The following is a 26,492-nucleotide window of genomic DNA, read 5'->3' as shown; positions in this document are numbered from 1 at the left end:
TTTGCAGCATATGACTATGCCAGAATAGGCATTCACCCAGCAGAAAAATATTGGCATGCTACACAGTTGATTAAGAATGAATTCTAATGCCATGCTTGGAAGGAGTCAAGAATGTGAGTAGGGTGCATTCTCTGTCCTTGTGAAATTCGTGTGTCATGGTCAAATTTCCTCACAATTAGAAATGAGGCCAGGTATAACACAGTAACTTGGAACTTACTGCCCTGGTTAAGCATATGTAAAACTGGTTGATCCAATTATCAAGTGTTTTATTTATTTATTTTTATTTTTAAAAAACTTATCTTAACACTTTATGGGGAAAAATCATCACATATAAAGTTAATAAATAAACACAGGTAATCTCAAGAAAGTAAGTTAAACTTCTAAAAATAATTGTTACTATTTTTAAAAATAGCAGGATACTTTTGCCTAGAGTAATAAGACAGTAATTCTTTAAATGCCTTTTTAGTGGCCTGAAAGGAAAAATAATTTTCCACTGTTTTATGCCCAAGAGAGCAACTTAAGCATTGCAAAAATCTTGCTCATCCAAGGGTAGCAATGCACAATTATATGCCAGTGGTACTTTGTGACCTTCTTTACCTTCTGGAACACCAGATATATTCCTCTGTCAAAACATTGCTCCACTATGGCTGAGCCATTTATCTGTTCATCTGTGACAGGTCTTATGTTGTAGAATATATGCAATCTAATGTGTAGTAAAAAGTTTAAAGCAGTAAAAAGTTTAGAAGCCCCATCTAGATGAATATTTATGGCTTTCTCTAAATAGGAATTCACAAAAGATTATGTACCACTGAGGCTGGCTGCTCAGAAGACCACTCTAAGGAAAGGTCATTCTGCTATGAGCTAAAGGAGAAAATTTAAAATCCATGGCATCATTTTTCATACTGCTGTCCTATAATAGGAAGCTTAAATAAAGGCATCTAACAAACTACAACTTTAAAAAAAATTTTAAGGTATTCTCTCTTCCTGTTAAAATGAACGGGTAGTAGGAAACTGTATTCCCCGAACACACACACAAATTTTTTTCTTATTAAATAAATTAACATGTTCTAATGTTAGACTTACAGAGGTAAGAGGAGAACTTTATTTTATTTTATGTACGGGACTAATGCTTTAGACTAAGTTATTAGAGTCTCAATAACAGTCAACAGCAAAACATAACTGAGAGAGGAGACAAGAAAAGTTTAGAACACATTACCACACTGGTTCAACGATGACACATGTAAGCGCTTGTTCGTGGGAACCTCAGTTTATTAAACCAATGTCAGAAACGTGTGTTAAGTCCAATTGCTGAGCTGAGATGTAAATCTGAGGTAATTCAAAACTAAAATAAAAGTTTATTAGGGTTTTTTCTGTTACTTCAGCAGGATCTAGACTAAACTCCAGCAATCACTCTACCAATTTTTACCAAAGAAAATTAATTCTAGAATCAATATTTCTCCTTGTAATGTCCTGAAGAGTAATAAGGAGGACTGATTTTTATACTCTAATAGCAGGTCTCATAGGATGTGTAAGAACATGTAGTTACTTGCCAAGCATGTTGTGATTCATGTAATTCTACTTTTGATTTTGATGAAATTAGAGAATTACTGATTACTTTGTCAGTTTTTTACAGTGAGATCACATTGTAGCAATAATATTTTTACTAGAAATTACCCTGGCTGTAGAATTACAGGTTTTGTATTAATTTTCAAATTTACAGTACAAAGCACAACTCAAGCAAAGTTTCCAATTCTAACACTTGTTAATATACTAAAAGCAATTGATGGCTGCGTCCAAACACCCGAGTGCTATATGATTTCAGTCATATTTAAGTGCTAGAACGAAGTGGCGTCCATGGATTTTTTCCTATATGTTTAACTTTTTTTTTTTTAATGGCTATAATTTATTTATTTATTTTTTAAAATGTCTTTTATTGATTATATTGTTACATTTGTCCCAATTTCCCTTCCCTCTGCTCCCCTCCACCCGGTGGCCCCCTTCCCTCCAGTTGTCCCCCCTTTTAGACCATATCCATTAGTTGTGCATATAGTTCTTCTCAACCTCTATTCCATTCCCTCCTACCATGATCCTTAATTCCTATATCATCTCCCTCCCTCTCCCCATTCCCCCTCCATGTTGACCTCCCCCCAATATGCTCCCCATACCTATAGTTCTTTTTCCACTCTCGTTGCCTGTTTAGTTTGCCTTTGTTTCAATTCCCTAGCTTCTGTTCTTTCTTGTGATGCAGTTTTCATTTTAATGTTCATAGTTTTGATCCTCCTTCTTCTAAACCAGTCCCTTTAACATTTCATATAATAGTGGTTTGGATCCAATGAACTTCTTCAGTTTTATTTTTGTCCTGGAAGCACTTTCTCTGCCCTTCTATCCTGAATGACAGCTTCGCTGGATAGAGTATTCGTGGTTGTAGGTTTTTGCTTTTCATTACTTTGAATATTTCTTGCCAGTCCCTTCTTGCCTGCAGGGTCTCCCTTGAGAAGTCAGCTGATAGTCTAATTGTTACCCCTTTGTACATGATTCTTTTCTTCTCTCTTGCCGCTTTTAAGATTCTCTCTTTATCTTTAACTTTTGACATTTTGATTATAATGTGTCTTGGAGTGGTTCTCCCTGGGTCCAGTTTTTCTGGAACTCTCTGTGCTTCCTGGACCTGTAAGTCTATTTCCTTCCCCAAGTTTGGGAAGTTCTGCTTTATTATATTTTCACTTAATTTTTCAATTTCTAGTTCATCTTCTTCGCCTTCTGGCAAACCAATGATTCTTATGTTGGGCCTTTTATAGCTGTCCCAGGGGTTTCTGATCCTCTCATCCTTGTTTCCCAGTTCCTCTCTCTGCACTGGTTGACTGTTTGTTCCTTCTCTATGTTCTGGTTTCTTGATATGAACTCTGGATTTTTTTTTCTCACCATCTGTCTCGTATGTGGTTTTGTTCCTTTCATTATGAGTGTTTTTCAATTCTTTCTCATCTTTTTCCAGATCTTTTGTTAATTCTGTAAGCCACCTGATAACAATAGCCCTGAACTGAGCCTCTGACAGGTTTGTTATTTGTTCATCTGTCAGATTCTTCATCTGTTGCCTGGTGAGCTGCGCCACCGGGATTTCTATAGTTGTCTGCCTCATTTTGACAGATGCGTTTTGTTTTCTTGGGCCTCCTATAGGGTGCAGTGCCTGTGTACTCGTCACGACCCAGCGACCGGTGGCAATCCGCAACCTTTTTCGCTGCGCCGTGGCCCTTTGTCGTCACAACCCAGCGACCGCGCCGATCTGCAACCTTTCTTGCGGTGTTTTGTCGTCACCGCCCAGCGACCAGTGGCAATCCGCAACCTATTTCGCAGCGCTGTGGCGCTTTGTGTGGGGGCGGGGGTCCAAGATGGATTCACACAGTTATTCCGCGAGGAGACCGGGATTGGTCCTCCCTCCCTCTGGGCCTCACTGTTCAAGGCGATGTGGTGGCTGCTTTCCCCAGCGTTGGGGTCGCGAGCTGCCGGGGTTTGACTGCAGCCGGGATTGTTCTCCCTGCCACTGAGATTGTCCTCCCTGCTGCTGTCCCTGGTGCGACCGCAAACAGCACCGCCCCCTTTCGCTCTTACCTGCCCAAAGGGCGCCGCTGGTTTATAACTTCATACGTTTGGCTTCCGTGTAGTTTTATTTTCTGGAATATCTAGTTATCTCTTGTTTTGAAGTAGTTGTATTCTTCTCTAGTTGTAGAGGGAGACCGAGCGTGTCCGTCTAAGCCTCCATCTTGGCTGGAAGTCTATATGTTTAACTTTTTGGTCATGGTGGAAACTTTACCACACTCTTTTTATCTACATATTGATCTTTTATCCCTTAAAATAAAGTAACTTAAAAAAAATAAATAAAGTAACTTCATCCACATTCTTGGGTGATGAGAAGAGAGCATTAATTGATGAGCCAGTTGAAATGGCACTGTTTTCCTGAAGTATTTATACAATTCTCAGAGATGGAATCTTCCACTATAACAATGGCTGGATATAGAATTATCAATCTCTGTTAATTCTGGTAAGTTAGGCAATAAATATTTTGGAACATCTACTCTATACCTGGTTCTGTTCTAGACATTGTTCTGTATTGTATGTGACATTGTCTTTCCTACATTGAAGAATCTCAAGAAAAAATATTAGGTGTGTAAAAATTAATCATAAAATAATTCCCTTATAGAAGTTTTTGCAAGGTATAAAAATACTAATATTATTTTTATAGGTGCTATTGGCCAAATATACTTGCTTGATAATGTTGTTGATTCTCACAAAAGTTGACATATTGCCTGGTCATCAGCTGGGGTGATTAGAGTAGGGTGCTTGCAAAGATGATATTGTTACCCAGTTCTACACAACTAGGTCAATGCTGGGAAAAATATTTTTTTTCCTTAACATCCAAGAACCTTCCGTTCAGTTTTAAATGAAAAATAAAATTATGTTCATCATGTTTTTCTCATATTCATAACTTAAGCAGTACTAATTTATATGGGGATGCCTTCTCTTTTTTTCTTTATACTTCATTTTATTTTTTATTTTTATTGATTTTTTACTGAGTTTATTGGGGTAACATTAGTTAATAAAACTATACATGCTTCAAGTGTACAACCCCATAACACATCACCTGCACACTGCATGTCTAAGCTGCCATTTTACTCATATTATCACCTATCACAGTAAATATTTTCTTTACAATAGACATTGTCAGCTCCAAAATAACCATCCTTAAATTTTGGATTGCAAACCTAAACAAACCTGATAGCATTAATCACATTTTTTTCTGACATAACTACTGATTGTATCTGGAAGACTTGGGTTAAGGTAGACTAAACTAATGATGCCCTATGTCCTGGAACTTTGGAACTCAGAACTTAGTATCTTAAAATAACATTATTTACTATTATGTCAAGAATTATGAAGGGTCTGAGATTTTACCCTAGGTGCAAGATAACATGTTAGCCAGCCAGCGAGTTTCATAAATTCTAAAAGCACACACACAATTTCTGGATCAGATAGAAAGGATTTTATTACTCATGGTACAGTAAGCAGCATAAGTAATATTCACTTTGTTTTTCTGGGCCCCTCTCATCCCCAAATCATATGAGGGCAATGCACAAGCAGGCCCAGGTGGATGCTGAACACAGAGTGAGTTTTTACAATGCCACAACTGACAGCTTAAGAGTCTGCTAGACTAATATGCCCAACCTTTGTCCTGAAAGGAGACATTATCTTTACCATCCTGCTCTCTGTTCTAGAAGGCACTATCCCCATGTTCCAAGGCTGTTAGTTACATAAGCATTCTTGAAAAAATTTTCACAATAAAAGCTTACACAAGACATACAGAAACACCACGGAGAAATGTCTCTCATCCAACAAATTAGAGGTCTTGGTAGAATTTCAGACAAACTTTAAGAATGTCAAAGATATTTGTATTTATTTTATTATATTTGTTGTTACAGATTTAAGTAATGTCTAACTACTGTTACATTGCTATTGATCTACAGTATTCCCTCTCTGATCGCAGGTATTACGTTCTAGACTCCCTCATGATAGGTGAAAATACGCAAAGTAGGAACCTTACATTTATTTTAGTTTTTTTTTAAATATGCTTTATTGATTGTGCTGTTACAGTTGCCCCAATTTCTTTTCCCCCATTCCCCTCCACCCAGTGACATCCCTCGCTCCAGTTGTCCGCCCCCCTCCCTTAGTCCATGCCCATTGGTTGTGCATATAGTTGTTCTTAACATCTTCCTATCTACTCCACTCCCTCCTACTATGCTTCCTAATTCCTGTCATCTCCCTCCTTTTACCCCCTCCCCCTCCCTGCTGACCTCCCTCCATAATGTTCCCCATACCTATAATTCTTTTCACACTCTTCTTGCCTACTTAGTTTGCCTTTGTTTTGGTTCCCTAGCTTCTGTTGTTGGTTGTTGTGATACGGTTTTCATTTTAATGTTCATAGTTTTGATCCTTTTTCCTAAATAAGACCCTTTAACATCTCATATAACAGTGGCTTGGATCTGATGAACTCCTTCAGTTTTACTTTGTCCTGGAAGCACTCTCTCTGCCCTTCTATTCTGAATGACAGCTTCGCTGGATGGAGTAATTGTGGTTGTAGGTTTTTGCTTTCCATTCCTTTGAATATTTCTTGCCAGTCCCTTCTTGCCTGCAGGGTTTCCTTCAAGAAATCAGCTGACAGTCTTATTGGGATCTCTTATATGTAATTCCCTTCTTCTCTCTTGCTGCTTTTAAGATTCTCTCTTTAGCCTTAATTTTTGACATTTTGAGTATAATGTGTCTTGGTGTGGTTCTCCCTGGGTCCAGTTTTCTTGAAACTCTCTGTACTTCCTGGACCTGTAAGTCTATTACCTTCCCCAAGTTAGGGAAGTTCTGCTTCATTATATTTTCACATAATTTTTCAATTTCTAGTTCTTCTTCTTCACCTTCTGGCAACCCTTTGATTTGGATGTTGGCCCACTTATAGCTGTCCGATAAGTTTCTGAGCCTCTCCTCATTTTCCTCCCTTTTTGTTTCCTCTTTCTGCACTGGTTGACTGTTCCTTCCCTATGTTCCGATTTGTTAATTTGATCCCTGGTTTTCTTGCCCTCACCACTAGTTTCGTATGTGTTTTTGGTCATTTCAGCAGGACTAGCCTTCATTCCTTCTCTGTCTTGTTTAAGATCTGCTGTTAGGTCTGTAAGCACTTTTATAAGCAGAGCTCTGAACTGTGCCTCAGAAAGATTTTCTATCTGCTGCTTCATAAGATTAGAAATTTGCTGTCTGGTCAGCTGCATCGCTGGGATCTCTATCATGATCTGTGTCATCCTGAACAGTCTTGTGTTTACCTTTGCTTCCTGGGCAGGGCTGTCACACCTCTTACACTATAAGGGTGGGGGGATCCCTGTGCACTTGTCAAAACTGGGCGTTTTCTGTGGAGGTGGGGGTCCAAGATGAATTCCTGCCATTCAATCTCCGCTGAGAGACCAGGAACTTCCTCCTCTATCCCCACCGCCACCGGGCCTCACAGTCCATGGCAATGGGGGTCTGCCTTCCCTGGCTTTGGAATCACAAGCTGACAGATCTGGTCTGCATCCAGGGGTGCTCCCCAGATGCTTCTCACCTCCCCTTAAATATGGGTGTCTGTGCTTACCACTGTCCTGCCACTGTCACTGCTGCTGCCGCGGACAGTACAGCCTGACCTCTCCTCTCCGGCTTCACCCCTCCTACCTATCCAGATGAGCATCACTTCTTTATAACTTCATACGTTGGACTTCCATTTATTTTCTGGAACTTCTGGTTATTGCTGGTTTTGCAGTAGTTGTATTTCTTCTTAGTTGTGGAGGGAGATGGGGCGTGTCAGTCTAGGCCTCCATCTTGGCCATAAGTCTCCTGTGTTTGTTTGCTTCCATGTACCAGGGAGAGCTGTCGCTCCTACTATGTTGTAAGGGGTGGAGCCTTAGGGATTTGTCAGTAACGGGAGACCAATTTCACTACATTGTGGCTCTGAGTGTGGGGGATGGGTCTGAGAAGGAGCAATGCCACTTGACCAGCACTGGCCCCTTTTCCAGGCACATTTCCCTCTTCCGCACCAGACTGGCACCCCTCTAGCTGCTGCCCTGGCCATCATTCCCAGAGTGGGTGGGTCTGCGGACGTTTTAGGTCCGTTGGGGCCCTTTGAACAAGCAGACTCTGCTGAGACTGGCAGTTTCTGCCTCTGTCTCAACCCCCACTGGATTGCACAGCCAAAAGCAATGGGGCTTGATTTTCCTTGGAGCTGGGACGATAAGCTGCTCTGGTGAGGAGCTGGGAATGCTCCCCAGGTGTTCCTCCTGACATTTGAAAACATGTAACTGCATTTTCTGCCGACCTGCTGCTGTTGCCACTGCTGCCACCACCACACAGATGGGGGTGGGGGGGTAATGGGGGAAAAGGTGCAGGGATTAAAAAACATAATTGTTAGGTACAAAATAGACAGGGGGATGTTAAGAATAGGGTAGGAAATGAAGAAGCCAAAGAACTTATATGCATGACCCATGGACATGAACTAAGGAGAAGGATTGCTGGAGGGAAGGGGGCACCAAGGTGAGTGGGGCAAAGGGGGAAAATTAAGACAACTGTAATAACACAGTCAACAAAAGATACTTTTAAAAAGCTGAACTTAAATGGGAGAAGAAAATAGTTACATCTCAAATCAGGTTTCTTGTCTAACTAGAATTATTAAAAACTCTGAGAGACTATTGAAGGTTGTGAAGGACTATATCTCTCACCACTTCTAAGGGTTTGCTGGCAGTCTTTGATTCTCCTTGGCTTATAGATGCATCACTCCAAGCTCTGCCTTCATCTTCACATGGAATTCTCCCTGTGTACCTTCACATGACCTTTTCTCCATGACTGTCTGTCTCTGAGTCCAAACTTTTTCTTTTTTAAGGAAAATAATTATATTGGATTAATTCCCAACCTAGTGTTACAGAACCCCAGCCTATGCTGTTCTGGAATGGGTGTGGAGTCCAACTGCCTGACGCCATGAAGCGTGACTCCCAATGCAAGAGTTTGGTGAAAAGGAAAGTGGTTTATTTAAAGGTTATACAGATTTAGAATAATGACAGATTTCTGCTGTTAAGTTCCACTCCCCTTTTAAACACCCAAAAACACATAATCTTGCCCTCCTTTGCTAACTCAGGCCAGTTTCAGAATACGCCAGTGAGAAGTACCATCTTTCAGAAAAAGCAGAGGTCTGCAGCCCAGCATTCCCAGTCACAGTTCAGCATTTCAGTCATTTCCCACTAACGCATGCTTGCGTAAGCAGGTCCCCACAATTTCAGCCTCATCAGCTGTTCCACTGTGTTCTCCAGGCAGGTTTCCCACTAGGTCTCCTCTTTCTTACTCTGGTTCTTAACCCCAAACCACCTGACACCCCATTACTCCAAACCACGGGGCACTTCCTTTCACATCAGACCTCATTGAGTATAGGGGGGTGGGGGTGGGGGGTAAGGCAGTGCTTCTACATCCTTTCAAACCACATGGTTTCGTCTCCTCATGGCTGTCCTCCCTTCCTTTAAGTCCTGACCCAGAGCTTCCTGTGTGACCTACTATTCATTAAGTGCCCAGTCTAAACTGAGTTTAAATGGATTCAACAGAAGAGACTACACCACCCTCAATATCTTAATGTCTAATTGACTAGACTTGAAACTCAAAGTAAAGAAAATTATGTTTGTTAGTGGTCAATTCTATAGATCTTGAGAAAAAAAATCTTGATTCTAGAGGTGGTCAGACATATCCCAGAGTGCTTTTTCACTTTGTTTGATTTCCATCCTCACTCTCAACTGCTGCCATAAAAATGTATCTTAGAGTTGAATAGGAGACCCAATGATCTTCCCTCTTTGATAATGTTGTTGTCATTTCTTATTTTGAAATAAAACACGCACCTAACACAAAATTGTTACTTTCCAGTGACCTTAAGGAAATATATTATTAGAGAAATTGCTGTATAGCATTTTGTTATTGGAAAATATTAAACAGGGAGGGGAAATTACCATGAGTTCCTACATACAGCATCTGCTGTCTGAGAGGAAGAGGGCAGAAGAAACACAGGGCTACCTTTGTTCTAACTAAATATTTCATTTACATTACTAAATATTTTTTACCCTTAAGGCCTTAAATAGGAGCCTGAATTTATAAGGCAACATTTTTTTCAGGCCCCACAAACCCACGTGCTTATGCCTTGCTGCGTAATTCTCTGAAGCAGACTTTGCAGTGCCAGTTTGGGAGTCACACTCCCTCTCCCATTCTTTTGTAGCAGGGAGAATACAAAGATTAATAGAGTTCTAACACAGTGTTCTGGAAATGCCACATCTTTTTTCTGGCTATCTGTTATTACTAAGTATATATAGGTTTTGTGATAGTTCATCAGGCTAAACTAGTTATCCAAAATAAACTTTTAAGCCCATAGAACTGGGAAACAAAGATCAGCATTTGTTCTTCCTATCAGTAAACTAACTTTTAATATTCCAATGCCTTTGCAGCCTGTGAAACGTAAATCACTTACTTTAGCCGTTGCCACAGGCCCCTTCTCTTTCTAGACTCTATTGAACCCACTCAAAGAGAACAGAAAAATGCTAACACTTTTGATTTGTGAATAAACCCCAATTAACTGAATTCCTAACATTTGATTAAAGGACATGGAATATATGGAGAAAAACACTGTGTAGAATTGAAATACATAATGAAATTGATTTTATTAACTTAATGCTTCTTTGACTACTGAGCCAGACCTGAGTGTTTCTCCCTCTTACAGACCAACAAAGTAAGCATAGTTATCAATCCTATCCTCTTGCCCTGCCATTGCACTCTTTTAAATTTGTAGTGTACTTATCTATAAGATGGAGGTAGGACAATTTTTTGCCAGGCCTACCTTGTAGGTTATCATGATGATCAACTGAGATTATGAATGAAAGCCTGCTTCAAAATAAAACTACAAACTCAACATAAGTATAGTGTGGTATACTATTATTTTTGTTATCATTATTATTTTGGTGAGAGTTGTTTAAAACAAATCTTTAAAAATGTTAGGAGAATAATTATTGTCAGAAAAACTTAAAATTTTCTCATTTCCAGAGATTGGTGTCACTACAATGCGCACATGTTTTCATATTTTCTATAAAATGAAATGAATGAGAAGTCATTGTAACAATATTTACATTTTAATGAACCTAATATATCTAGTATTGTTCATATTCCTTGGATTTTTTTTTTTCTTAACCCTAGTTACTCCGGGAGAAATATTACCTCACATATGTAAAGCTGGAGAATTTCGTTGCAAAAACAGGCACTGTATCCAAGCGCGGTGGAAATGTGATGGCGATGATGATTGTCTAGATGGAAGTGATGAAGATTCAGAAAATTGCTGTATGTTCTCCTCCAAGTCATATTAAATCTCTCTGATCCTTTGAGCATGTAAATTATGAAAATAGTTTGTCAAAATCTAAAAATATTTTTGATGCAAATTGAACTTTTTTTTCCCTCAGTCATCCTTTTGTATAGAGAGTAGATCTTAGATTGCCTCCATGGTGTAGTTTTAAAGCACTGGTTTTCTTATTCTTCCCCATCTTTAACATTATCATTTTGGTTGCTCCAGAAGTCCTCTCCTTTCCTAGTTGTACTGTCAGCAACACCACACCATTGTCAGAATGTCACTAGGGTCTCTGAATTTAAAGATGTGGAAAATTGGTTTAAACTCCCGCAAGACAGAATGCCTTGTACAGAGGGTCCCGATCCACTCCATTGCTCCTTGGCAACTAGGCCTTGAAAGAGATCTAAGGAGACAAAACCTGGGTTTGGAACATGTTATTACCTAAGTTGGCTGGCTCAATACATGGTAGGAAACACATATGCAGCACTCAGACTGAAATTAAAGGTTCGATTTTTCTTCTTTTTGGCCTCTTAGTTATTTGCAATTTGCTGCAATAAAAATAGTTTCATGTTTTGGTAGGCATAATGAAATTTTCCACATACATGGAAGAAAAACACTTTAAGAAGCACATTAAATAATGTTTTCAGAATATATTTGATTAAATCACTACCTGAATGGTTTTGAGATGTATAAAATATTTTTTATATGATGAGAGAGGGGTATGTGCCAGACATATGTAACTTTCTTCTCTTGATTTGACTTATGTTTCTTTCAGTTAAAGACATTTCAGGTTAAAATGGCTGGAATAATTGTGAGTCAACTGACAATTTCCCTTTTTAAAAAAAATTAAGAATATAAAAAGAATGTTTTAAACATTCATTGTTAAGAATGAACAAAGTTGCCTGGGCACCTATGTATGAAACTATCTTTGCATTGGTACGAAACCCAAAAATACAGACTTCAAAAAATATTTTTAATTGTATATACATATATAATATATAAATTTCCATTAATACTTAAATATAACAATATTTTATTTTAATTTCTAAATATGTTCTCTGACTGCAACATTATACAGTTCTTATTTTTAAAACCCATTAACATTTACATTGTAAAGTGTGAACTTACAAATAAAATATTAAATACTAATTGATACAATAACCAAAAGTTTGAGAGTGAAAAGAACATTTTTATCTAAGCGTAAAGGGTGTATTTTTCCTACTTTTTCTTTTATACAAATCATGTATTCTTTACTGATTAAATTAATTGCCTAATTTCTTCTAACTCATTATGTTTATTCCTGGTTTTCATAAATTATCCCCCCATATCAGCTCCTTAAGTAGTCAGTGCCTATGCAGAGCACAAACATGTCATCACCATATTCACGCTTTAGTCCTTTAGTTCTCTGCTTCTGTGAGATTGTTCTATTCACTAACTTCACAAAGAAACCGATTTTCTTTATGAATATAAGGGGACGTTATATTTGTACCATTAATGGTAGTGTTAAAATGTCTTGTCAGTATTTTTTTTATTTTTTCATCATGGTCTATCTCATCATCCAAGTTTACATCATGGGTTTTTCCTGGTGTCTTCTATTTTACTCATAGTCCATATTCAATTCTATTAATAAGCCCTATCTCCTTTACCTCCTAAATAATCTTTTTCATCTTTATCTCCTTTCAGTTTTTACTGACTAAATTAAGCTAATATTTAGATTAACTCAGCAAGTGCATTGCTATTATTCATACAAGAATTTCCCTCTTAACTAAAGCCCGCTTTCCATAGTGCTTCCAGAGTGACATTTATATACTGACATATAATCTTGATGTTTCAATAACTGCATAATCAACAAGTTAAATTCTAAATTCCATTCACTCATATATAATACACTTTGTTATATCTTGTCTTTACGTTTCACCCTTTTTGTCCTTATCAAGTTGAACGACAAGTAGACCTCTAAAAGGTGTTATTTGTTCTCCTTTGTTTCTAGCTATGGAATTCACCATCATTTTCCATTACTTCCATAGAGAAGTCTTTTTACCACCAAAAAAAGTCTCCTTCTCAATATAGCTCAATTGGAGTTAAAAATCTCCTGGGTAGTCCTTCACTATGGTAGTTTCCACAGCACAATGCAATTATATGCTTACTTATATGGTGCATCTAATAAATAAATTTCTTCATGAGGGGACACATTATGTTGTAGCACATTCTGAGTCTAGTGCAAAACCTAGCACATTAATGAATAAGTGTCTAAATAAATGAGGAAACAAAAAAATTAAACATTTCTGGCCACCTTCTAGCAGGATGATGTCATCTCTAAACATTTTAGCAATTCTGAGCAGCATTATGTTTCAGAGGGCCCACGGTTAACGTTCCAGAGCTATATAATTCATATAACAGGATTATTTTATATGTTAAGTACTCATAGCTTTGACCTTGAATTAATTATCATTCTATTTTCTATCCTTTTAACTTCTTAACTCCAAACATAATCTAAGACTATGGATTATGTTTGCTCCTTCTTTTTGACCGCCTATTTACATCACTGATGAAAATTGCAAAGGTCCTTGTTCAAGCTTCAGTGAAATGCTTATACATAATATCGATACTTCAAGATGCTGACCCTCTTATATATTGCATAACTTTATTTTCATAAGCAGCTATTTTTGCTAGAAGTCCCTGAGGTGAATAGAAAATACTAATATGCTCAAATGCCAGAAAACATAAAGCTTTTCCACTTTATTTAAAATGTACATGAATAGAAACTTTCTAAAAAAGTGATAAAATCACTTTATCACCAAAGCTACCATAAATAAACAGTGTTTTGTAGAAACTGACCGGAAAGGCCTACATTTGCTATGCAACAGCATGATAAAACAGCTAGCTTTCAAATTCTAAGTAAATCTAATACCAAAATTTATTTTTGTTATACAGAATTGCAACTACTGGGCTTCAGAAAAATTACTTCAAAAAGAATATTAAAGTTTTGAAACAAATACCGAAGAGTATGCCAATTCAGTTAGGAATTTAGCCTCCAGCTTACAGGAAAAATAATCACATAAGGTTAACTTTAAGATGGCCTCCTGCTGTGCTAGATATTGGAGGTTTAATCCCCTGGCTGGTTTGGCTCAGTGGATTGAGCGTCGGCCTGCGAGCTAAGTGTCGCTGGTTCGATCTTCCAGTCAGGGCACATCAGAGAAGGAAAACTCTGACTCCAAAAAACCTCCGCTGCCTTGCGGCATACCTCTTCAGGGGAAAGGCTAAGGGAGTAAACCCCGACAGAAAATCCGGAGCCGGAGTCCCTAAGGCGGTTTGACGTTGTAGTCAACACCGGCAACTCCTGCGGCGCACCTGAAGCCAAGCTGTATTGACTCCGTCTTTCCCTTGGACCCTTCAGCTGCGAAGAGAGGGGGGGTCTGCTGCATGGGCAACAGCAGACCCTCCATATCACCCTGCCCAGGCTCTGTAGCTTCAGCTTCACTGGAGAGGACACTCCAGCGTCATCGCAAGATGTCGATTCAACACGGGAGGAGACAGATACCGTGTCACTCCCGAGTCGGACTGCACAGCCATTCTCGGCAGTGCAGATAGACTCTTAAGAAGCTACACCATCGTCTCTCGAGACGGACGGCTGCCGACGAATCCTTAGCTGTGCACAGCTTCCCGTATGAGGACCGGTCTTGTCCTCAGTATATTTTGTGCTTGCATGTTTGTTTGTGCTCAGGGAGAAAACTCAGTGATCGTTTTTGTTATTGAAATTATGCAAGATCTCACATTTAGCCAATTCAAGGTCATAAGTGATGCTTTTTTTGGAGAGGGGATTTTACTTCCAGTCCTAAAAAACACTGGACAAAGCACAAAAATGTAGGCTTATTTAATATTTCAAGAATTACTTGAGTAGATGTGTGGTTTAAAAAAAGTGTTTTTGATATATATTATTAAATTATATCATTCATATTTGTTGTATTTCACATTAAAACTTGAGGTTAATTTTAAGATTGTTTTGGTTAAAAAAAAGTCTGAAATTGAGTAACCTGTTATATTAAGGAATGAAATAATAAATTTAGTAGTATATTTGGTTTTAGTGAAGACATGAAACATGAATACATTTCCTTTTATATGAGATTTAATTACTTTATATCTCCTATAAAATTATTACATTTTAACAGGGCCTAGAATATTAATAGTTTTAACTATATGAAAGAAACTGACATGTATTGTACTCTAATATAATTACTTTAACTTTTTCATAGCTAACTTAAAGTAATCATAACTATTCAATTTTATATCATTAAACTTTCTTCTTCTCTCCCTCTACCTTCTACCCCAGTCAATCATAGCTGTCCTGATGATCAATTTAAATGCAAGAATAATCGGTGCATCCCCAAGAGATGGCTCTGTGATGGAGCTAATGATTGTGGGAGCAATGAAGATGAATCCAATCAAACTTGTGCAGGTAAAACTATATACACAAATCTCTTCCAAAGTTCATCTCCATAAAAATGCAGGTTGATGCTTTGAACTAAAGTTAACTTTCCTAGGAAAAAAAGTTCACCAGTGCTGGTGATCTGATTATTGGAGTAGTAAATTAATTCAATGTTTGATGCTGCACAAAAAGTAGAACACATAATCTTTTACTTAATCTTGGGGCATGACTCTCCTTTCCAAAGCAATTTGGCATTTTCTCTACCCACATGGGTTGACTGGCGATACACTGCTTGGATAAGACTTGCTTCTGCTAAACCTTGCTTGGCCATGGAAGTTGGGGTTGCTTTGCATGCTGTGATGTAGGCCACTCACCAGAAGAATCTTTTTTTCTTTAATCTTGGAAAAATAATTTATGCATGCTATGTAGCATTTCTCTGTAATAGTTTTCTGTTCTTGGTACATTATTTATGTGGGGTAGGATTGTTTTTCCCACAAAGTCCCACCACCACTAAGCCTATTTATATCTCCATATTATGTATCCAATTGTAATGAATCTTTGAATCCCTAGCCAGATTCTTGTTGAACAAGAATATACAGTTTGTGGTACAGGTTATAACAAAGTGCAAAAAAGGTCATTATTAGACAGATAAATGTTGAAAAATGATACTGATTAGCAGCCACCTAATGCTTCTCCTTAAATGATCAAAAAGAAATAGTGTATTTAATGCTTCATATTGAGATGATCAGTAAAAACTTTTTCAATTATTACACACAGAAACATGAAAACATATCAACCACCTCACTTTTCCTCTTTGCCAAAGTAAGCGTTACTAAATAATTACTATAACATATTAGTGAAAACTCTTGATGTAGCTAATAAAGAAAATATCTTGAGGTCAAGAAGCCTGGTCTGAATGCTTGGTTTTTCCATTTTGTTTTTCTTTTTAGAAAGACATGTACCTTTCTGCACTTCAATTCACTTACATATTTCTTTCAATTCTATAATAATATGAATTAACAGAAAATTGTTTCCAAAGAGCTTTTACCATGTACTAAGTAACAATAACAAGAACAAAAAAAGTGCCATCCCATAATTCTAATCTCCAATTTATTTCAGTTTTTTTCCTTTGTGACATATTTGCTGAGGGTCCATGAGCTATTCTGTTGCTCCTTTATTAAAAGCTTAGTCTAATATTGTGGAATAACTGATTCTTTTCAAAATATTTTGTGTGTCTTACAAGGTTGTTTTACAAAAAGCATTCTGGTAGAACAAGGACCTCTGCCTTCAAGTCTATTCATTTCATAGATGAAGGCAGGAGAGTAGGGACTTGCCCTAACTGACATCATTGGTAAGAGTTTAGGGGAAAATCAATCCATGAGTTCTTTCTCCAAGGTCATTGCTCCTTTTATCAAACTGTATTATCCTGGGGATTAGCTAGAATTTTAGGTATTGTCAGTTTAACTCTGGCCAGGCTGCCTCACAATAAGTTATAATGAAACCTCTTTCTAAGCTGGAGCAATTCTTCTGCTTGTAAGGTTGAGGTTCAAATCAGAGACTATGCTTTATTACATACTAAACAGATAGATCTGCTTTCACTTTAAAATAAAGGCATTGCTGACTCAATTTATAATTCCACATCTTTATTTCTATTAGATTTAAAAACTCTTCTTGTTTCTACATGATTTATAAAGGAGTATTTGGGGTTGACTAGTTACTTTTAGTAGTAAAAGTGAAAATGCTATGTGTGATAGCAAATAAAACAATCAATCCTAATTAGTCAGATTTCTAAGACTTCCCAGGCCTATAGTCCACTGGAAATAGCATAATTTGCTTACACTTCTAGTGCCACTTAAGTGATGACACTGCTTTGTACTGAGTGGCAGTACAAAGTCTTGTCAGTATTGTTATGCCGGGTATTTTGATCACTGTACACCTCAAGAAATTGAATAAAAAGAACAAAGGGAAAAATAAATAGGCCTTTAGCTTTGAAAACTAAATACGTTGTCATGTTAAAATGTTTTTTCATCTTGTTTTACTAAAATAAACAGGACACATAGCTCATCATATTGGAAACATATAGTAAATTTAGTAGATAATTTATCTGGTTGAGTCACTTCTACACATTTTTCGGTATAGGTATATATATATACATGGATATGTATTCTAGATAAAATATTTCCCATAGGAGCATTATATTGTAATTAAATCCACTGCCCTGTAGCCTTTAGGATTGTGACTACTTTATATCTAAAAGAAACTTCTTTCCTGCAAGAAGCTAATTTCTGATTTTGTTCCTTTGGAATTTCTCCCTCATGAATCTATTAATTTAATAAATGTTTATCATGGCACTGGAGATAGGATGAAAAAACATATACAATACTTACCCTTAAGAAGCTAAGAGTGAAAATGAGGAAAATGACATGTGCAAATAGACAGGTTATTCTAAAGCCGTATTCAAAGTGCTCTGTTGATCCACATGGGAGCACATAAGAAAAGCAACTAACTTAATCTTTGGCTGCCTTTAGGCTTCCTGAAGGAGGTGGTGTCCAAGCTAAGCCTTAAAAAAAAAAAAAAAAAAAAGCAGCATAAGAATAATGCCTAAATAACAATTCAAGACATTTAATTAGGTAAAAATAAGTTATTGATAAAACCATGCATTGACAAGATTGTGGGAAAAAAAGAAACTGTAATACACTCTTGGTGATTTTCTACATGTAAAGCAGTTTAGCCAAATCAGATAAATTTGCAGATGTGCATGCCTTCAAGTCTGGAGTTCCAGTTTTAGGTTTACAGTCTAATACTTAGGAGACATGAGTACGTATTCCATTGCCCTAATGCTAGCAATACTGAAAAATAGGAAACCAACTCAAATGCTCATTAATGGGAGAATGGCTAGATGTATTGTGTTATATTCACATAATGGAATGCTATTTATAATTAGAATGAATAAACCAGAACTCAACAACAAAAATGAATTTCAGAAACAATTTTAAACAAAACAAATGAGTTACTGAATTTAAACAATTTAACAATTTCTATAAAGAATAAAATGCAAAAAAAATTCTGTATGTGCTTATTGAGTTATAAATTGGTAAGACTAGAATTAAAACAATGTCTGGAAATGAAAAAAAAAAGAAAAATTAAAGCTAATCATTACCACTAGAAAGAGAGAAAGACAATTGGATATGATTAGAATAGATTAGATAGGGGACTTCAAATGTAACTGTATCTTTTTTTCTTAAAATAAAAATCTGTAATAAGTATAGAAAAACATATTAAGATTTGATATAGATATATAATGGCAGACAGATGCTATTGCTATTGTTTTCTATATATTTCTAGGTGATAGAAATGTTTTACTAGAAAAAAGGAAAAGATTGATCAGCATAGATTGAAGAAGGTGAAGTGAAAAAAGAATTAGAGGACTGGAAAATGTGCTGGAAGACGAAGCAGCATATACAGAGTGGCAGAAAAAAGCTAACAAGAGCTTGGTAGTTTTTCTCCTTCAAAACACACACACACACACACACACACACACACACACACACACAGACGCCAAAGATGAGAAGTAGTTAGATTTGAAATTCTGTTTTTCCTCATAATAATCATGACAATCCTTGGATTCAAGTCTAAGCAATTTCAAAACAGCATTTTCTCACAACACAGAACTCTGGTTAGATTACATAATATGTTTTTCTCACATCCCCTCAAATTTTGACTGAATTAAAACTAGACAGATATAGTTGCATTAAGAAACCCTGATATATTAAAAAATCAGACTTTGCTTTAGAAGATAAAGAGTATGTTTTGATATACAGTATTCCCTCACTTATTGTGGGTATTACGTTCTAGATCTCCCAGCAATAGATGAAAATCAATGAAGTAGGAACATTATGTTTATTTTAGTATTTATATATATTTTAAGGCTTTATAAACCCTTCCCACTCACTTATAAACCATTCCCACTCCCTTATTAACATTTTCCACACTTTTATAAACACTACTTATGTTCTTTTTTCTTTTTTTAAACCATTATTATTATTTTATAATAATCATGTCCTTGATTTTTAAAAAGTAATTTATTTGTTTATTTTTAATTAACTAATTAATTAATTTATTTATTTATTTTTAGAGAGAGGGGAAAGGAGAAAGAGGGGGAGAGAAACATCACTGTGTGGTTGCCTCTCACTCACGCCCCCAAGTGGGGACCTGATGTGCAACCTATTCATGTGCCCTGACTGGGAATCGAACCAGCGACACTTGGTTCACAGGCCGACGCTCAATCCACTGAGCCACAGCAGCCAGGGCCTTACTTATGTTCTTAAACATATTCTACAGTCTTAAACCTATATAACTTTAACAACATACATATACAGTACTGCAAAATCTCATGACGTAGTGAAAAATCCGTGATAAACAATTAAATATAATATTTTTAAGAATCTTGCAGTACAGTGAGGCCGCAATAAGTGAACCATGATATAGAGAGGGACTGCTGTAACATAGGTTTTGTTTAAATAGAATAATCTTATTAAAATATAGCCAAGGTGAGGATTAGGAATAATGTGTCAAGCTCTGCTCTCCTCCTTGAATTGTTCCTGTGCATTGTGGGATTTCTCACTGCTACATGGCTGCATAAGCAGCATAATTAGTGATGAGTAGAAAAATTCACATTGTGACAATGAATTTCTGATTTTCTGGTAAACAATTCCAGTGAGGAGGTGTAAATTTCCTCTTCATTAGAGCAGCATTTGCTACAAAATTAGAGTCCTCAGAGGCAGCTCTGGTTATCTCACCTCCAAACTAATTTAGATCTGATGGGAACAACAACTGAAAAAGTACAAGTTGTATCTTCTTGATATAAATCAAGTGATTAGAAAGTGCTAATTTAGTCAATGTGATTATATCATATAGGCAGACAGTACTTGTAGATTTATGCAATGAAACATCTTTCTCATCTGAAATCACTTCAATTTTCTCAGTAAGCTAAGCAGCTCATTTTTTCTAAGATTAGAACAATGAATTCATATATTTTCAGGGCATACTATCTATCCTTCAGTGATAAGCCAGTAAATACTCTCTGAAGTAATAATTTATAACAGTTTTTCAAGCTCCAGAGTTAATGAGATGACACAAATTTCAGTACGATCACATTGTGAGATAGGCTTTAGGAGTTCTTTCTAATCACCATAGTTTTCTTAACAAAAGAAAGCAGTCTGAGAAAACTTTGCTAGAATTAAGCCTGAAAGATCAGGATAGAATACAGTTGCATAAGAACATCAGATTAAAGTATTCTTTATTAGAAATGTTAATATATTCTTACTATGGGTCAATTAGAATGTAATGAAGATAAAAATCCTATGATATTTCTCTTTAAAGCAAGAAAACAAGAAGAAATGGAATAGGTAGAGGATTAAGAAGAGAAGAGATGTAGGAAAGAAAAGGTGGAAAAGGAAGAGGTAGGGAAGGAGAGAGGAATACAAAAAAAGAAGAAAGGGAGGGAAGAACAAGGGAAGCTAAGAGAAAAGAGAGAAGAGAAAAATAATTGAAAAATAGCATTAAATTTCTCTTAAAACTTGAAAGTATTCACTGCAACCAGTGGAATAATACAGAAGCATGTAAAAAATTGTATTACTCTTTCTCATATTTCTATGCCTTCTCCTTACTAGCAAGTAAACTAATACCAACATCTTCCTTCTTCTCTAGGCTAATACACAAATATATACATATTTTTTTTCAAACAGGCATAGTTTTATTAAAATTACCTAGGGACCTTGTTGACTTAATCTAAATGTTAGAATTATGTAACAGGAGATCTGTAGAATTAGCCATATAAGGCAACATAGAAAGATTTAATCCTACTTGAAACTCAACATGGCAAACTTCAGTAGCATACATGTTTGTTGGGATACTAAAAATATAGTAATACAAAACAATATGTAAAAAGGAAAAAATATAATATTACATATATATATATATTTTTTAATTCAGGACCCTTATCCACATAAGGAAAGCAAATATAGTGTAATAATTTTCCTGGTATTCCTAAGTACAGACCCTGAGGATAGAAATGATATATCCAATCCAATATATATCCAAGCAAGCAAGTAATTTTTTCACTTTTTTTTCTCAGGTAATCTTTGAAATAAAAATAACACCATACTTCTATAACATTATTTCACTCTAACATGGTTAGAGAATTGGGGAAAACTCCCGTATAACACAAAATTACAGAAATCCCCATACAATACTGAATGTGATAAAAGTTTTTAAGAGCAAAAGATAACTCATTTAAAATTTTTAATTCAAGCATGTACATCATATCAGATTTGCCTGTAGAATTTTAAAATTAATCAGAATTTTAAACCTATTTTGTTCATGGAGTATTAATTACAGTTTAAAACTTTAATTGTGTTTTTATTTTTGCTACATTACACATACATATATTAATTTTTTTCGGATGAGTAGTATCCAACCTTTTCTAAAGAAATGGTAATTATGTTTTTATTTTTGTAATGTAAATTAATTTGTAGCCCTGAACTATGCCTGGTGGAAATAATAGATTTTTTTGCAAAAAGTAGAGCATAGAAGTCAAGATAATGCTGAAGAAATTTCAGGGGATGAGGATATCTTGTCAAGAAGAAAATGCATTCGGTTAATGGAGCTTAGTAGTGATGATGAAGAAAACATTACTTAGTTCAAATTAATATGTAATACTTTTGGTGAAAATTGCTTTAATAAACATATTTCTCTTAATTACAAAAATATAATAGTATTTTTTTTTTGGAACCCCCCCTCCCCAATTTGTACCAGTTCTTTGTTTCGTACAACATGGATTTGCATAACACGGCATTTGTTAGGAACCTAGTAACCATGTTATACAGGGGTTAACTGTAGTCATTAATAAAGGATATGCATTTTTAGATGGCAAGTATACTTTGCTTAAAAGGAAACAGTATATAACTTTCAAGAAGTTATTTTAAATGGCCTCTAAAGACCTAATTTATGGAAACCTATTTTAGTATGTTTGGATGACTTGACTTTGAACCACTCTATTTTATACTAATAATTAGTAGCAAGTTAACAGTGTTTTTTGAAGAAAAAGAAACACATCTTTATTATTCTCAGACCCAGTAAATAAGATACAATGTACATATAATATAATGTTCTCTTATTGTAACCACAAAAGCCCATACCTTAATTGTTCCTCATCTGCCTTATCTTCATCTAACCTAAATATTGATAAGTCTAAGTACACCCTTCCCAACATTTCTATCTCCTTTCTCTGGTCCAATAAAAAGGAAGAATGGGTGAAATGCTGATACTCATGAAGACAAATTTGCAGTTTAGAGGGACAAAACATAAAAAAAGAAAATCAAAAACAAAAATAACTATGTAACAACCTGAGGCCTGGGAAAAGTGTTAGGGAAGCTATCTAGGCTTTCATGCTTTCAAAGGTTAATGTGATTGTAATAGAAAGAGGTAATCAAACTCCATGTAGAACATAACCCCTTAAAGGAATAGTTTTAAATACCTGCCTTTGACTGACATAAAAAGGAAGGCTTCATGTGTGTTCTCAGAAACTTTTAAGAGACCCCAAAGCAAAGTTTATTATCTTTTATTAAAAGATTATACATCTTTATATAAGAGTACTGAAATGTGAGTTAAAATAATCTATCTTAGGGCTAAATGTATGTTTAAAATATATATTCTGCACTCCTGGTTTATACATATTGGACCATTTAGAGATCAAAAAATAAATGTATCAACAATGTTAGAAGGAAAGGATAATTCTGACCCCATAATTAGAAACTAGATTGCCTGACACATTCTTCAAGTCCTTCCTTCTATATTACAATGAAACTTTCCTTGGTTTATTGGAAAACACTATTCAAAATTCTTTTTTTAATTAAAAATTGGATGAAATTTATTTCAACCACATATTCATAAGCATGTTCCAGAAAAACTTTTTAAATAATGAATTTAATTGAAAAGCTAAACATGTGAACTTTAAAGAAGACAAGCTGGCATTGTCAGAAATTCAATAAAAAATTTACTTTAAAATATTTTATTTAATAAAACAATATAATATATTTAAAAATATATTGAATAATTTATCTTTAATGTTGTTTAAAAGGCCTCTAAATTTATTCTTTGAAAATTAATTGATCCTAATAGCCGGAACATGTCAGTTGGACCAGTTTTCTTGTGGAAATGGGCGCTGCATTCCAAGAGCATGGCTGTGTGACAGGGAGGATGACTGCGGTGACCAGACTGATGAAATGGCATCTTGTGGTAAGTTGTGAGTGAACCATCTTGTTAGTAGAGACAGGGTCAGATAGAAGATTTTATCACTATAAACTCTATTAAAAAGGCTATTCATTTCTTTGTAAGTGCAAGTCAACAAAGATTTTTGGGACTAAGAGTACCTTTTCATGATTTAAAATATATTCTATTCATGAGGCAGTACCATTTCCTCAGCTAAAATAAATGGATCCAAACATAGCAGCTTTTATTAGGAAGTGGTTGTTATAAAGCAAACATGACATTGTCTAATGTCCATTATTGATCTTATGTCTATATAATTAAAATTTTCAAACAGAATGTCTCACTGAATGACATTTGGAGAAAATGAGTACATGTTTCTTGCTGGCATGCATACGTTATATTCTTGGAGCAATTAAGGATAGAGGCTGAGGATACATGGTTGGTAAACCATGTGTTTCATTTCTATAAATATTTGGTTCTGAAAGACAAATTGTTAATAGTTTAAGACATTTTATTAATGGTAAAATTCCTAGTCACTTTTCTGTGGTCCTCCTACTTTTGGAAACAATACATTTAATGTTACATGAAGTTACAGCATTAATTTCTCTCATTTGTACCCAAATATCAGTATATTTTATGATGCTTTGTCACAAAAATGTATAGTGAAAGGTAGTAGAATGAACCATATTTTCTTAGATATGTGTTTATTTCAGGCATAGCTGTGTATTTTTAAAAAAAACTATGATGAAGCACATGCTACACATGCTTAGGAAATTTATTAAAATAATGAAATTGAGTATATAATTAAATAATTAACCTTATGTTGTAATAATTTTAACACTTGAAAATATTTTTTTTTACCCTGAATTTTAAATGGATTTACTTAGAGGATGCATTCTCCATTTAACTATATCAGTTTTTAAAAATATATATTTTCTTTATTATGTTGTTACAGTAGTTCCAATTTTTTCCCCTTTGCTCCCCTCTGCCCAGTACCCCACTTTTCTCTAGCAATCCTACCCACCTTAGTTCATGTCTTTGGCTTCACCCTTTCCTATATTATTGTTAACATCCCCCTGTCTATTTTTTACCAACCAATTATGCTTCTTAGTCCCTGCACCATTTCTCCATTTCTCCCCCTCCCCCCTCCCAGCTGATAACCCTCCAAATGATCCCCATACTTATGGTTCTGTTCCTGTTCTGGTTTGCTTAGTTGGATTTAGTTTTTATTTTTTTAAATTGAGTTGTTGTATTTGTTGTCATTTTAGTGTTCATAGTTTTGATCTTCTTTTTCTTAAGTAAGTCCCTTTAACATTTCATATAATAATGGCTTAGTGATGATAAACTCCTTTAGCTTCACCTTGTCTGGGAAGCAATTCATCTGCCCTTCCATTCCAAATGATACCTTTGCTGGATACAGTAATCTTGGTTGTAGGATGCTTTTCATTACATTAAATACTGCTTGCCAGTCCCTTCCTGCCTGCAAAGTGTTTTCTGAGAAATCAGCTGATAGTCCTATAGGCACCCCCCCTATAGGCAACTCTCCTCCTCTCTCTTGCTGCCCCCAGGACTCTGTCTTTATCTTTCACCTTTGGTATCTCAATCATGATGCATACTTGTGTGGTCCCCTCTGCGTCCAGCTCGCCCGGGACCCTCCGTGCTTCCTGGACCTGTATATCCATCTCCTTCGCAAAATTTGGAAAGTTTTTCCTCATTTTTTTTTCAATTCTTGCTTCCTCATTCTGCACTGGTCGCCTGTTTTGTTCTTCCTTGTGTTCCAAATCATTGATTTGAACCCCACTTTCCTTCCCTTCACCATTGGTTTTGTGTGGATTTTCCTTTGCTTCACTTAGCATAGCCTTCACTTCTTCTCTTATGTGTTTGCCATACTCAAGCATATCTGTCAAGCCTGTGAGCATCTTTATCACCAGTGTTTTGAATTCTGCACCTGTTAGGTTGTCTATCTCCTCATCTGTTATGTTGGCTATCTCCTAATCACTTAGTTCTCCCACTGGAACCTTGATCCATTTCCCCTTTTGGGCAATATTTCTCTGTGTCCTCATTCTGAGAGGCTCCTGTGTTTGTTTGCCTCTGTTTCCCAGGTAAAGCTGTCTCTCCTGTTCTGTCGTAAGGGGAAGAGCCTTAGGGATTCATCAGTACAGGGTGACCTGTTTCACCACGTGGTGGTGCTGTATGTGGGGGAGGGGACCGAGAGGGAACAATGTTTCCTGTCCAGCACTCATCCCTTTTCCAGGCACCTCTCCCACTTCCACACCAGACTGGCGCCCCTCTCGCTGCTGCTCTGGCCATTGTTCCTATAGTGGGTGGGTCTGCAGATGTTCTAGGACCATGAGGGCACTTTAAACAAGCAGGCTCTGCTCAGAGACTGGCAGTTTCTTCCTCTGCCCCAACCCCCACTGGTCTGCACAGTCAGAAGCAATGAGGATTGATTTTCCCCAATGCTGAGACCCTGGGCTGCGAGGTTCTACGAGGAGCTGGGAATGCTCCCCAGGTGTCCCTCCTGACTTTTTAAAACCTGTGACTTCGCTTTCTGCTGGCCTTCCACTGCCACCGCCACCACATCATGTCCTCTCTGCCTTGGCTCTGCCCCTCATACTTGTCTGGATGAATATTTCTTCTTTATAGCTTTGCTTGCTGGAATTCCATGGGCTTTGATTCTCTGGAACTTCTGGTTGTTTCTAGTTTTGAGGTAGTTGTATTTCTTAACTGTGGAGGGAGATGCAGCATGTCTGCCTATACCTTCATCTTGGCCGGAAGCCCCTAACCATATATTTTAATTAAACTTTTCTTATACTAGACTATTAAGTTCATGTAAATATTTAGGTTTATAACATCTGAATAAATATATAAATTAAG

The 26,492-nt window shown here is 36.3% G+C and overlaps 1 protein-coding gene across 1 annotated transcript in view; it reads left to right on the top strand.

Annotated features, from left to right (window-relative positions):
• The window catches only part of LRP1B (LDL receptor related protein 1B), a 1,919,366-nt gene that overhangs the window by 1,136,999 nt on the left and 755,875 nt on the right, over positions 1-26,492 (top strand). The window contains exons 16-18 of the mRNA XM_090279551.1: positions 10,774-10,914; positions 15,249-15,374; positions 23,526-23,642. Of these exons, the coding sequence (XP_090135677.1) occupies positions 10,774-10,914; positions 15,249-15,374; positions 23,526-23,642 (384 nt within the window). The remainder of the gene's footprint in view (positions 1-10,773; positions 10,915-15,248; positions 15,375-23,525; positions 23,643-26,492) is intronic.

The sequence above is a fragment of the Furipterus horrens genome, unplaced genomic scaffold, assembly GCF_987537825.1.
Source record: "Furipterus horrens unplaced genomic scaffold, mFurHor1.1.pri manual_scaffold_1, whole genome shotgun sequence".
NCBI classification, from domain to species: Eukaryota; Metazoa; Chordata; class Mammalia; order Chiroptera; family Furipteridae; genus Furipterus; species Furipterus horrens.
The sequence above is the reverse complement of the archived record's forward strand: the minus strand, read 5'-3'. Positions and strand labels throughout refer to the sequence as shown.